This window comes from Aptenodytes patagonicus, chromosome 1 (genome assembly GCF_965638725.1).
Source record: "Aptenodytes patagonicus chromosome 1, bAptPat1.pri.cur, whole genome shotgun sequence".
Taxonomy (NCBI): Eukaryota; Metazoa; Chordata; class Aves; order Sphenisciformes; family Spheniscidae; genus Aptenodytes; species Aptenodytes patagonicus.
In genome coordinates, this window is record NC_134949.1 from 81,399,551 (window position 1) to 81,414,551 (window position 15,001).

General features: G+C 44.0%; 1 protein-coding gene across 2 annotated transcripts in view; it reads right to left on the minus strand.

The window, feature by feature from the left end:
• The window catches only part of LRP6 (LDL receptor related protein 6), a 131,015-nt gene extending 121,833 nt beyond the window's left edge, over positions 1–9,182 (minus strand). For both annotated transcript variants that reach the window (XM_076344663.1, XM_076344655.1), the window contains exon 1: positions 9,082–9,182. In XM_076344663.1, coding sequence (XP_076200778.1) covers positions 9,082–9,136 — 55 coding nt within the window. In that variant the 5' untranslated portion in view covers positions 9,137–9,182. The remainder of the gene's footprint in view (positions 1–9,081) is intronic.
• Between the last annotated feature and the right edge of the window lie 5,819 nt (positions 9,183–15,001).

Consider the following 15,001-nt stretch of genomic DNA (forward strand, 5'->3'; position numbering starts at 1 on the left):
GACCTGGCAGCAGCACAGTACACTTTCCTGGACCAACAGCAGACTCTGGAAAGCAGGAAGGCTCAAAGGGATGCGTGACCAAGTAGCACCACAATCCATACTAATGTCTGCATAACCTCAACATTACACTTCCCGTTTCCTCAGGTGTCCTCGTAACCTTCCTTCAACACTCTCCCAGTTTCTCAAACAGTTGTCAGAATAACACACAGCACTGCAGATGAAGTCATTCTAGTTCCACGCGCATTGGCAATACTCTAGTTCTACTGGAAATACCCATGCTTAAAGCAACACAATCTATTTAATGAAAAAGTTAGTATGCATGTAGACTGCTGCAAAGCATCTCCTGTCTGCAAGGTATGTTTCCGACAGTTCTCCCAAGCACGCGCCTTCGCGACTGCAGAAAAAGAAATCTTGTTTTGCTATACTGCACCAATTAGAGTCCCACATCTGAACAGGGATGATATCCCAATTCGAAGCCGTATGATGACAGGTAAGACGACCTGATCACACTGAAACAAAACACTACCCTTCACACCTTCTGGCATCATCATTTCCTACAGAGCTTCTAACAGTAAGAAAACAAACCAAAAGCCTCTATCATATCCCTCATGAAGCTGCTGCAAGACTGTGTATTGCTTAAGGCCCTCCACTGAATTAGAGCACCAAGACACAATGTTGTGATGCTGTGACAGAGGCAGCCCATTTCCCAAAGCCTAGGAAGGCTAAAGGCTGCAAGATACACCTTGTACACCCTGGCAAGCCGAGACGGGAATGCTCCAAAGTTTGTTGCTACTCTGGAGCAATCACAGTTCATGAGCTGCTCCAGCCTGGACAGCACACGTGTTTGGGGGTGCACATCCCCAGCATGTCAAGAGTGGCCTGGGAGCATTTGCCCTCAATCACCACTCGCCTCCATAGCTGGAAGATCCTAGTTATACTGGCAGACACCGTGTGGGAATAGCCCCAGCCAAGGGGTTTCACCCAGATTGCTAATAGTTCCACATGGACCAAAAAAAATCCACACCCTGAGCAGCAGCACACTGGTTTACCTTCAAACTAACAAAGCCTTTTTCCATATTGACAAGAAGTTCATAGACACTGAGCTACCCTTAGATGACTTTCAGCAATTTAGCCAAACTGGCTAAAAATATTTAAGTCTGTCAGTTTGTCTCATCAGGTAAAAACCAAAACAAACGAACTTTTTAATTTATTTATTCTGTTTTGTGGTTGGGTTTTTTTGTTTGTTTAGATTTTTGAAGCACTATCAGGAAGTTGCTGTAAAGCATGATTTAGCACAAAAGACTCCAACTGGAGGACAGAACGATCGACAAAACAGAAAAACTTGCCAGCACTGATGAGTACACCACAAAAGCGACAGCCCTCAGCTGGGATATAACAGTGGAACCAACTTGGGGTGGAGGGGGTGGGGAGAGCGGCCGTAGTGCCTCGAAGGCTTATCACATTTTTATCCCCACTTCTCTGTAATTCTTCAACAAAGAACGTATCAGCTATCCAATGATTTCTCTGTGGCGTACTTTCCAGACCAAGCTTGGTGAATGAGGCATCTTCGTCAGTTCATCCATCATAGCAAATATTGAGAATAAAATAAACCATACCTCCAACTAGTAAAATAATTTCACAGATTTTGTTTCTCATGCAGGTAAAATACTTTCTTCAAGACAAGACAGTATCACAATTTTGCAAAAATATGAAGGATTCACACTGAACTAGAAAATAATTTTATAAGAAAATTGGAAGAAAATACTCACAATGCAAGTTTAAAACAACTTTCCATTAGCCAAAGGAAAAAAAGTTCTCAAACCAAAATTACACTTTAAACAGTCAAATTCTTAAGACTATTAAGTTTACTACAGATTAATATAATAAATAACAATTCCAGTTCAAATGAGCAGTTAGGGACTGTTTTTAAAGGATAAGGAAAGATGTGCACAAACTTCAAGAATTTTGAAAATTATTGCACATTTGATTTTTTTGGAAACACAGTTGGACCTACGCGTTTTGTTTTATTTTATTTTTTTAACCCTCAAAATCACTCACATCCTAGCACTATTAATATCAAATCTTCAACAGGCTTACACTAGATGTAGTAACACAAGGAAAAAAAACCAACAACAACAAAAAAACCAAAACAAAAACACACACACATCCAGAGTCCCTTGAAAAAGGTGAACAAACTGGTCTTTTTCGTATTGAATATGACTCATTTCTGGTAATCCAAGAGAAAAACAAACCAACCCATAAACACAAAACCACCCAACTTAGAATTATTTTACTTATGAATGTTATCATTTACCTACAGGGTAAAGGCTAACCCTTGAGCCTCAGTTAAATTTCTGAGTTATTAGAACACCAGTGCATTTTCCAAATGGACCTAATAAGAGTCACTACAAGGTTTACAAATTCCTACTCTTCTATTACTCTTAATAGTCCTACTCTATTAATCCATGTGTGGACAAGAGGATTCTTGGATTTCCAAAGTGCTAACATTTTAATTAACACTATTACTATGAGTACAAGGAAGAGTTTTATTCACTGCCTTGACAGTACAACAAAGGAAAAACATCCGAAATGCTATGACACCTGACGTTTCTGTTACCTTCCACATACTCTTAACTTCCAGAATTCAAGCGAACACATCGGCCACCTTCCAGAAGCCTGAACTCTTTGACCACGGACAGGGGAAAATGCTTATTATTGAGGAGTTCTGGAGGCATAAACAGTTTTAATAAAACCAAACAAACAAAACAAAAAAAAAACCACCACCAAAAAACCCCAAAACATATGAACTATGTTTTTCCTCTGGGAACAGATCGGGGGGAGGGAAGAGTCAGAGGAAAAATATAAAGGAGCAAATTACATTTTGGTATCATAGAGAAGGAAAACAAACAATTTTTGATTAAGCAAAATTATATAGCTAGTTGATTAAGATTTTCTGTCTCAAATATGATTACTTTTCAAATCTGACATCAAGAGCTCACACATGGCCCTCATAAACAGAATTAAAACTATAATCCCATTTCTGCCACACTGATTATATCACGAGGGAGTAATTCTATTTAGGTAATGTGATCCTGTAACAAGATACCAAAAAAATCTGTACAAATGTTGCCATTTTCCATGTCTGTTTATATTAAAAACATTTTCTTATTGTTCTCTCTGTATAAATAATGAAGCTCAGAAAGCATTCCATCTTTTAAACTGACATGCTTCTTTCTCCAAATAGTTTATAACATTTTGCAAAGGAAACAAAGTATTACTAACTAAACCATCGCCTCTTTTAACCTACACTTTGAATGGTATGTACTTAAAACTGTATTATAAATCAAATGGGAAAAGGTATTACAGTATTCCCATTCTGTTATAGACTAGTAGGTTTGACTCCATTTCAAAACTGGTGGGGGACTGTGCCAATTACATTAAAATAGAAAGGTCTGTAGCAAGATAATCACCAGGAGACAAAAAACCCACCCTATTTTCAAAACTGTCTCACAGGAGAACGTAAGGAGAAACAACGACAAGCTCATTTCTACTTGCAAACACCATCACTGTTCAGACCAAGTTCTGTCCATGTGGAGCAAATATCAAGCCTGTTCACACTGTCAATCTCTTGCCATAAATATTTATAAACTACAAGAATATCTAGAGAGCTTAATGAAGGCTCTTTCTGTCGGCTTCCCTGCCAAATATATAAATAGGAAAAAGTTACTTAATATTTAGGGTTTAGCATTTGTGTACAATCCATTAGAGATGCAATGCTTTCCCCTTCCAAGCCTTGGACAATTACCACAAAAGAATGACACAGCTTCTTTGTTTAGAGTGCTGTGTATTCTATAACTCTGCAAATGGTATACTCTGAAACTACAAAAGTGAGGTGTAAGTTGAAAAAATAAAGGTTATTATTAGAGACTGTATTTCTTTCAACTAACACAAATTACCCTCTAGAAGAGCCATCACTACAAAGCGCTTGGCACAGAAGAAGTAGACGTACTCACTGCATGCTCATCCTAAACCTCATGTCCACACACCAACAGTCACCCTTGGTGAGCCATAGCGTTTAGGTTCAAGGGCTCAACTTTTAAGCGAGCAATGCCAACTGCTTTATATGAACGTGAACAGACCGTCCCTGAAGTCTGCAAGGCAGCTGCATTCCCCCATGTCTTTCTAAGCAACTTATATCACTTACCAGTAAAAGCCCATCTGTGGGAAATTCCCTACCAACGTAAATTCTGCTTCACTAGCAACAACTGCCTTCAAAGTACAAACGGCCCTCACGTGCCATTAAAGAAGCGGGTGACAGCAAAGAATTTCAGCAGCCAGGTGTAGTTTACTAACCAAACCTCTCTCAGGTGAGCTGGCTGAAGCGTGAGGGCTCCCCAACAGGAGAACTGGGAGAGGAGCTGAGCACGCTCCCAGGCACGGCAGAGACACCAGCTCAGCCAGAAGCGGGAGCATGCAACAAAACTTTAGTAACAACTGCATTTCTGGTGCCATTCAACAATAACATGTACCCCTCCCCATAGTACAAGGAAGTGGACTCTTCTGAAGAAGCCACCAGCAAAGCAACCCAAGTATTTAGCATTTCATAGGAGATTAATGAGGTTAAATATGCTGAGGACAAAGAATATAGTGTTTAAGTCTGCAGACTGGCTGCCAGAGGAAATGAATAGTGACAGATCAGAAACTGAGACCTGTTTCTCCCTGTTTTCTTCCCCTACCCCACTCCCTCAGAAGGAAAAAAAAAAAATTATCTTTGCTCTACTTGATTTGAACTAAAAAGTAAATCCCATATTACGTGCACTGCAGCAAATATTTTTGAAGCTGGCATTTTTGAGATGCGACATCATCATAAAGGTGGATTACAGATGTCCAAAGGAATCAGATTTCTCCAGCTCCCAAAGCCACAGAGTTTAAAAGGTTCCTATGCTCCAGATCCTGACCTATCTTCCTGCAAAAAAAAAAAACAAACCTCTACCCATTCTACAGCTTCTAGCCAAATTCCTTACCTAGAACTCAGGGAATGCAGATGTAATCAATTCACTAGGGAAAAAGGAAACATGAATATGGTTAATGCCCCTCTAACCAGTATTGGTGTGAAACAGGAACAAAGCTTTTCACCTAAATATCTTTATATAACTCCCACTGAAGGATACAAGAAGCCCATCATCTGCTTACACCTCTGACCGGATATACACAGCTTCACCCATATACCCAGAACTTCCCCATATCTTCAGTGCACCTTGCCAAAAATGCTACTTCACCTTACCTCCAAGACATAGCAAAAAATTCCATCAAACTTTCTAAGTCCTAATTTTTCAGTTTTAAAGAAAAGCTAAAACAATCTGATGATAAGTGAACTATATCACAGAGATGCAATTGCAAAAACTATTAAAGTAATGCTGGATTTTGTAACACCTTAGATCACGCTCATTTTAGACTGTTCTATGGAGAGATGAAAGAGGAAAATGCATTGGAAATCACGTCAGACAAAGGCACACTGATTTCTGAAGAATCATACAGTGAAAAAACATGACTAGAATATGGTTGATTCAAGCTTGGGTGAAAAAATAGACCATGATGATTACAAAAAAAAAAATATTTCCAAGTCTCATTGTCAAAACTTAAGTATTGTACAGTCCTAGGTGAAGAGACCCTTTGCCTGAAGGCAAAAACATAGCTCCAGCTGGAAATGCCACACTTCATCTCCAACCTCAGTGCTTCAGAAGTAAAAAGCCTATTCCTTGTCCCCTTCTCTGACTTCTAGTAGAAAAATACGTGCAAACACCTCCAGTTACAGCTTAGCAAGTCTTGAACATTAAGCTCTTCTAAACTACACGCAAACAAGTCTATCTAAAAAGATACAAAAAAGCAAAGATGATCTGTTTATCAAAAACAAGTAACAACCGATTAAAACCAGTCAGAACAGTAACAATAGTAAAACAATAACAACAGATTAAAACAAACCCTCTTCTGAACGCGTAAGAGGGAAGCAGTAGTTTTAAAATGCCCATTACCAAACAGGCATTTTCATTTCTTCACTGACTGACCTTAAGCACAGAGGTCTGCAACGTTCAGTATGTCTGCACAAACATAATTTACAAGATTCCTATTCAAACAAGAGCTTTATGCACTGTCTGCGTGATCAGGGTTTAAAACCAAAACAAAACAGCAATTGCACACTGACTGGAGAGTTGCTTCTGGAAGAAAAGTAAGCCATGAATACTTGTGGAGAAAGAATTCTCTCTTTATCACTTATTAAAAAGTTGAAACCTCAGTTTCACACTTATCTGTAGCTTCCTGACAGATGTGATGCCACTGCTATTGCCTCTTTGCAACTGTCAATTATCTAACAAGATCCTGATTGGTTTCACAGCTGTCATGAAGAACACAGCAAAGCTGCCATGAAGGAGCTCTAACCCACTCCTCCGTATGTACCCTCAGGGAGAGGCTTCAAGAAGCACTGTTGATGGTCAGAGAGGAGAAAGCCAAATCCCCCAAATCAAACCAGGGGCTGAGAGACGAGAACAGAGACCGGACTGTGATGAGGGTCAAGAGGTTCCAGGAAAGTGATTCCTTTCTTCCATCAGCCAGAATATGAAAAAAAAAAACCCAACCCCAAACCACAGAACCTCCACAGCAAGCTGTCATGACAGTAACCTCCTGCCTCTTAGAAATCCAAATACGTGCCCTGAAAACGTCAGTAGGATCTGGTTTATCACAGTCCTTGGACCACTTTGAAAGATGGATGCCTTGCCCTGTGCATCCATTTCTGGCTAGTAACAGCCTGGTACTTCTTCAAGTCCTTATTAGTTTACAGGGCACTGCACTTCCAGGTTACCAATTTTGTTCCTTTCCAGATCGGTAAACTAGTCTACCATAGTTTCCTCAGTCTAATGATCACAGTTCAGTTGTTGTAAACCTCTGTCCATTTGGGTTTTTTAAGTCAATGAGAACAGGGAGGCTAGTTCTGTAAGCAGAGAGGATGCTGCAATCCACAAATACACACTGTTACATTTTCTGAGTTTCAGTCTCCAGCACTGTTGGCTTGGCATCCTTCACAGCACTGAATTCACAAACCAAACACTGAACTTTGTAAGTTCACCTCTACTTTCACGTATAAAGGTATTCATACTCATGCTGGCACTGCCTCTGCCTCATTAAGGAACTGCTGACACCTCTTCTGAACTCAATACCTCTTATTCAAACCAATTCTATTTGCATAGATGTTGTTTATTAGGGAGGATGCATGCATTAAAATTTGATTTTTGTTTTTTCAGAGTTCAGCTGTTCCTGCTGTTTATCTTTATCTAAGGTAACAATTAGCCAGTAGGAAAATTACTATCGTGTCACAAACAGAAGATTATGACTTCAGGTAGGTGATCAAACAGGAGGAGACCATGAACACAGAAGAAACAAAAACGCTGTTCAGATACAAATGTCCTTGGCAATAGACAAAGATGAGAGATGAGAAAAGAAATGACAGTCAGGATGGTTTATAAACTGAATGTTTCTTTGAAGTGTCTTATTAAGCATCATCAAGTATACAAAAATTTGCAAAAGCACACATCACTATTTCAAGATTAATTTGAAGAAGTTACAGTGACAATATTATATGACATTACATATGACAGCGATTTCTGTGCTGTCATTTGAACTAAGTTGAACAGCAAGTTAGAGCCAAATGAATGGTTTATTAAGAACAGGTATGATCATTATTTAATAAAATGAACTAATCGGGAAACACTTTCTCTCGATACTACAGACCCAACTTAACTTTTGAAAATTGGGGTTTAACCACCACAATAGGAGTATGAAATGTTACACAGCCCATTTAAATAAGTATACTTGTATCTTTTGCAAACAGGATACAATATGGCAAACAGATGCATAGAAAAAAAAAAAAGGGTATGGAGGAGAGGAAAATTTTTGTTTTCCAGAACACTGAGCCACTGGAGACTGAGTAGTTACTTCAACCTAAACCACCTTTACTCTAGCTTTAATCGAAACACACTTGTGTTGATGGAATTTTCTAAATCAAAGTGTGGTTGATTAACTGTTAGCAATTAACCTCTTCCCCCACCTAGTGTGAAAGAATACAAGTAAACAGCAAAACGATGGATGCAAACACCACAGGTGATTTCTTCCCAGAAAGACTGAACACAGAGAAATAGTTACTGTAGTTAAGTTCACAGCGTTAAGAAAAAAAAAATCCTCGGTTTTCTTACCAGTTGTGCTCTGTAAGACAAGAAATTTTGTTGGAGAGGGGAAGTGGAATAAAAATTCTCAGCTACTCTAAGTGACATCCCCTTGTAAGGCACTCGACTGCTGATTTAAAGCTGTATGAACAGCCGTGGCAGTTCACCAGTGAAACACAAACTTCTCTCAAGTCCCAGCGCAGAGCCTGCACAGCTGAGAGCAGCATTCGTTCCTCTTCTCGCCAGCTCCGCACGCTCACTTCGCTGCGAGGAGGCTTTCAGGGAAACACTAATTCCCAGGCGCTTTCCAACACCACCACCACCCCACCCCCCCCCCACCCCCCCCCGCTGAATAGGTGAGGCTCTGCGCTCCCCCCCGCACCCGGCAGGACAAAACCCCGCTCTCCGGGGGGAAACGAGAGGAGCCCGGCGATAGTAACAGCGGTGTCGGCCTGACACCGGCGCGGCCGAGCTGCTGCCCCGAGAGCTGCCTGCCGCCCACGGCCAGCTTGGGGGTGCGGGAGAGAGATGGGGGGGCGTGTGCTGTTTTGGGGGGCTTGTTTTTGTTTTTTTTGTTAGAAACAAACTTGAAAACAACAATGGGGCGGCGAGAGAAGCGGCCGGTGCCCGCCTGGCAGGGCGGGCTGCTCCCAAGCGCGGCTCGGGGCGCCGGACCGGGCCGGGCCGGCGGGGAAGTTGGTCGGGAGCCGGGGAGGCCGTGGCGGCGGCTGGGCGAGAGCGCTGCCCCCGCGCCGGGCCCCGCGCCCTGCCGGCAGCCAGGCCTCTCCCCTCCCGCACGCCCAAACATGGCCCCTCGCCACCAACCCTGCAACTTTTCCCCCTGCCCCCCCGCCGCCGCCCCGCTCACCTCTCATCAGGGAACAAAAACTGCAGGCAAGTAGGCTGCGCAGGACGGCCCCCATCTTCCTTCCCTCCTCGCTCTCACCGGCGGGGAGGCGGCGGCGGGGAGCAGCACCTCCGCTGCCAGTTCATGCTTCCAGGCGGGCGGGGGAGGTGGCGGGGAAGGGGGGGGGGAAGGCGGGGAAGGGCGGCCGCGGAGACTCCCCCTCGCCGGTCCCTAGCAGGCCACTTGCCCCGCCACGCCGCCGCGGGAGCGGGCGCTACCCTCCATGCCGGCCGCCGCCGTCTCACCGCAACCGCCGCGGCCGTTCCCCCATCCACCCCTCCGCTCGCTCGCCCGGCCTCCACCTCCGCCGGGCGCGCACAGGCGCAGGGATACAGTCCTCCTCCTCCTCCTCCCCCGGCCCGGCCTCGCCTCCGCCTCCCGGCGCCGCGCCCGGACGGCTCCTGGCTCCCGGTGCAGCGCCCGCCCCCCCAGCACCTCTCCCGTCAGGCAGGGAGCGGGCGGGCGGAGGGGCGGGGACGCCCGCGCGCGCGGCAGCCTCTCACACACGGACAGTCTCATGCACAAACGCCCGGCCGCCCCGCGGCTGACAAAAGCCCGGCGGGGTCCGCACCCCGGTGGGGCCAGGGCCGCTGGCAGGGGAGAGGGCGGGCGGGGTCGCGGCGCCCCCGGAGGTGCCCGCCCGCGGGCAGGGTGAGGGGACGCGGCGGGGGGCGGCCGCCGCTGTCGCATTCCAGCGGGACTACTTGCCGTCCCTCACCCCCTCCGCCGCCTGCGATGTGATCCGCGGAGCAACACCGGACCGGGAGGGACGGGACTACTTTCTGCCACAGAGCAGGAGCGGCGGCGCCGGCAGCAGCACAAAGGCGGCGGCCGCTCCTCCGCTAGGTGAAGGTGGCCGCGGCTCGGCCGGGCAGCGCGGGGCATCTCAGGGACACCGGTTCCTTCCTCCTGCCTTGAGGGTTGCCCGCCCGCGCTTCGGGAGGGGCACGCTGGCACCTCCGAGGCGAAGGCTGTGGGGCCGGGCCGGGCCGGGCCGGGCCGGGTTGGGTTGGGTTGGGTTGCGGCGGCCCTTCGGCCTTTCCCTAGGGCCAGCTGCGGGGTCACGCCGGCGTTTAAATATTTATCGGCTTGCACTGCCCCGCCGATTGAATTAGAAACAAAACTGGGGGGAATGGGCTGTAGTATTAGAGTATCGCTCTGGGGGGAAAAAAAAATTAAGCAATATGGTAAAATTAAGTTACAATTAATACCCCCAGTGTGGAGATTCAAGAGCAGTAATCTTGATCTTTCCCAGAGCAGACCTCACAGGCATTCCTTACCAGTAGGAGTTGCTGCTTGGGTGATGTAATGGGGTGTGTTTTATTTCCCAGCAATTTTTGGGGGTGGTTTGGGTTTTTGTCCCCCTTGCTAAACTAAATGTAGTAGGCTGCTGCTTGGAGCAATAGTTAGCAATAAAATGAGTGGCCAATGTGCTGTGTTTAAATGTAACTTACCCTTTTCCCCTATTGCATGCATGTAAACACACCCTTTTCGTTCTGAAGAAGCTAAAAAGTTACAATTTTGTAGTACAGCCTCACTTAAAAAAAGCTTCCCTCCTCACCTACTTTGTTCATTCCTAATAAACAATACAAAATGCAGCTTTCTTGCATTTCTTCTAGATTAGAAAATCTACTTCAGGATTTCTACAAGGAACATCAAGTCTAAATGTCTACATCACATTCTCCCTCCCTCATAGAGGATGACAGCTGGTTAGTAGGATAATGATATGAGGCAGAACAACTTACAGCAAAATTTTATATCCTTGCATTCAGAAGTCTGTATTATTTTCAGGATTATTAGAAACTTACAGAAACATTTAACTTTTAATTTCATATCTGTTGAACATATATTTTCATAGCTTTTCTTGGGATTACAGTAGGAGATAACATCTGGGCCAGATTAAAGGCCTGGGCATTGTAAACTGACTCTTAACATCAGGCTCCTGGAGTCATATGATAATATCAGACTCTCAGCTTTTACTGGGGAAAAACAACAAAAACCCAGAGCTTTTTACAAAAAGAAGTATATTTCCAACCTTCAAGGTTGCAGAAAAACATTTTGAAAATGTAAACAGTGCGACTCAACAGCAATACTTGCCCGAGGCCAGGTCTACGTTACAAAACGTCCTTGACTCTCAGCCGGATGAAATAGCCTCCTCTGTTACTGCACTGTCAGCTGGGAGGATTAGCAAACTCGAGCAAGATCCACATGGATAATGGAGGGGAAGGACTTCCCATGCAAAAATGTACCTAGGCAGTAGATAACCCGCATCTAACCCTTGTTGTCACCACTAGATTTTGCAGGAGCCGGCAGAAGGAACACACCGTTACATTTATTTTCACTATTTAATTGGAATCGGAGAAGAAAAAGAGGTTTGCGGGTTTATTTTCCTTATACTGTATACTCATAATGTTGCACAATCTGTGATTAACCTCTTATGAAGTATGGGAGATCTGTAATGAATTCTTCATATCTTAATCGCACAGTGCACAGGTAAGGAAAACCTCAAGCCTGAAGCCCTGCATCACAGAACGCATTTGTTACATGCCGTTCCCTCTCGCATCTCATCTGTTTTGCTGGAAACACTCTGGTGTTTTGACTATCTCCCTTGGGAGCCTGATCCCCTGCCTGGTTGCTCTTGCTCTCAAAGATGTCTTCCCTGCTGTCCAGGCTGACTGGTTTTATTTTTAGCTTTTGAACATTATATGCTGTCACCCCTCACACTGGTGCATAATTTGAGCCCTTTCCTTTCCTGCTAGGATTTCCTCTGAGCCATTTAATGATTATTGGCTTCACCTCCCTCAGCCTAGCCCCTTTCCCCCACAGCCTGCATATTCCAGCCCAGGTAGCCTTTTTTGAACCCATTTTTCCATCAATACTTAGGATTCAAGACCAAGCCTGTGTCATTAACTGTTTCTTAGCTTTACTTCTAATTCATACACGTAGAATTAACTCCATGGCAGGGGTTTTTACAAAGTAAAGTAGAAAGCAAGATTACCGCACACAGAAAAGCCTCTGACAGGCAAGGTTTCTCTGAGATGATTATGTTCCTTTATTTGAGCTTAAAGTCAAAGCAAATGGGAGCGAAGAGGAAATGTGTCTTTTATTTTAGTAAGAGGCTCCCCTTGTTGGATACAGTTATTTTCATTAACTTTAGAAAGACAAACCTCGGTTTGCCGGCTCAAATCCAGTCTGAGGCTCCAACTGCTGAGAAACCTGCACAGCCTTACCCTTACCTCCGGACTTAGATGGTGGCTCAATGATACAAGAGCTTTCAAAGGTTTTGTTTTTAATACTCGGCTTAGTTCCCTGGTTTGGTTGGCGGCCCAGCCTCACAAGAAGTTGTGTCAGCACACAGGAGAGCAAGGGATGGCAGCTGGAGCTCCTGAAACCAGCAGCAACTGCCACAGGCACTCTCTCTTTGAACTGTGCCCTGAGCTCCAGTGGAGTCAATGGGATCTTTTGTAGGACAGGGACCGAAGTCCCTAATGAGCAAAAGCTTTTAGGAGAAGATGGCTGCTCAGCAAATGAATTTGTGGCTGCCCACATCACAGAAACCACTATCATAATTAGCTCTCTTGCTGAATGTCTCAACAAGAATTAATGGGCATGGTGTGGTGAAATCCTGGTCCCTCTGAAGTCAACGGCAAAACTCTCACCGACTTCAAAAGGCCCAAGGTTTCATACTGAAACTCTAGCTCAAGTCCTCTCTTGCCCCCAGCAGGAAGATCTGCAGCACCGTAGCTTAGGAAATGGGACGTGAAGTAATGATGACTTCACCAATGGTGCCTGTTACAACCATTTCGCAGATAAAATAGGACACCCTGACTTGTGGCATCATCACCTTGCCACTTTGCCTAGGTCATACAGTTTATAAAGAAAAATGCTTCATCCAACTCTTCCCCAAAACAAGGTCAGCTCTAATAAATGTGATAGATATGCCTGACAAGGTTTATCCTGTTCCGAGAGTGCATTGGGTTCATCATGGCGTTCCTCCTTCAATGAATAGAGTACAACATCCTCTGTTCCTTCCTAAAGTTCAATAACAAGCAGACATATTTTTTCCCCTGCTTTTACTCCCATACCGTATGAACTGTAGCTTTTCAACAGGACATACGCAGCTTGCGAGCAGATTTCCTTGGACTGATAGTCATGTCTCTAGTCCAGAAATTTTCTCCAGGCCATGAGAGGTCATTTGTCTTTGCGGTTACTGTCTGCAGGGTTCCCCCCACAGTCTGTCAAACCACAGCAAAAACTAGCACTCCCGCTACTTCTGTGTCAGTTTTCCCATCAAACATCGCATCAAGTTCCTTTTTGATCACATACAGAGTTGCCTCTTCTCCTTGTGTTTCAGTACTACCTTATTTTTCCCCCCGTTAAGTATAATACCCATTCTTTCTTTCCCATCTCCTCTACCAGAAGAGGTTGCTTGGTGCCCAGGATGAGAACTGCGTTTCTTTGTGGCTAAAGAAAAATCCTTACAGCAAAAATTTCACAGAGGAGAAGGTGCTCAAGTTCAGCAGCCCATACAGGCAAGCTAGTCTAACAGGAATCTGGTGATATCCCCAAGGGGAAATATGAAATAAGATGACCTGAAAGGCTTGGGCATTTTCTTTATGCCTTTGGAGGAGCGTTTGGACTCCTGCTGATGGTGCATCCAAGGTCAGGCTGTCTACCTACTACCTCTTTTCTCCTCTTCCATCTCCCAGGGAGTTGAAAACAGCACCGCCTCAGGATACGCTTCTTCAGCGGTCGCATTTTCAGTGTGAACCATGCAGGATTCTGATTTTAATTTGGCACGGCCCACCAGACCACAGGGCAAGTCCAAGACTTTCCTTATGAATATTTAGTCGTGGCTACATTTCAAAGCCAAATTATAAAAATGGCATTTAAGAAAGTTACAGTTCTAAAATTTGTAAAGTACTTTAATGCTAGGTCGATACAGCAAAAACATCCTTTCAAAAGAGCTCACATTTCAGGCTGACAGACACCAAAACACTATTTTGTTTTAGTTTGCTCAAATTTTCAAAACCAGGCAGCATCTGGGCTCTATTAACCATAACGTGCGTGCCTTTTAAGCAACAACAATTTAAGAATATTTCCTTTTCAAACCCCTTTCATGGAGTTCAGCGTTTTGCAATATGCATCCATAATATTTAACAATTCTGCTTTGCACTGCAGCCTTTGAAGTTTAAAAATTAATTACTGGTAAAGCATTGTACATTTGCTCTCCCTCTTTTAGACACAGGGATTAATGACTAGAATTTATGCCTATGGTCGAGAAAGGTAAGTCACTGTGTCATAGTAATTAGCAATCTTTCCTACAACAATTTTCAATCTTTATGTAAGTAAAGTACACGGTGTGACACACCATCTGTGTGTAGGAAAGAGCTCATTTGCAACTTGAAATAGCCACTTCTGGGCTGAAGTGCTGTACCATGGAAGTGCAGTTTATGGCAAGTAAAGAGACTCATTGCTCTCCAGTTCAACCTCTGGAAGAAAGATTCATATTTATATTTCATATTTATATTTTGTATTTGTGGTTATATCCATGTTCATGTTCATATTTTATTTATACTTATGCTTTATATTTATATTTATATTATTTATATTCATATACAAATTAGTCTGCAATTCAGCCAAGACACTAAGCACCTCAAGAATATGGCTACGGATCATCAACCGTGATACCTCTTCAGGGGTGGTGTTTTTATTAGCTGTTAGGTAAGTTCTCAAAATAGGCTAGAAAAGCAAGATGAGTTCCTCAGAGCAGAAAAGAGTGCCCTCTAATGGTTAATCTTTAGGTTTAACGTCTGCGATGTTTTATGAAGCCCTTTTCTTTTAGGAGATTTGTAAGGTAAGGTCACACAAATGCAAGATG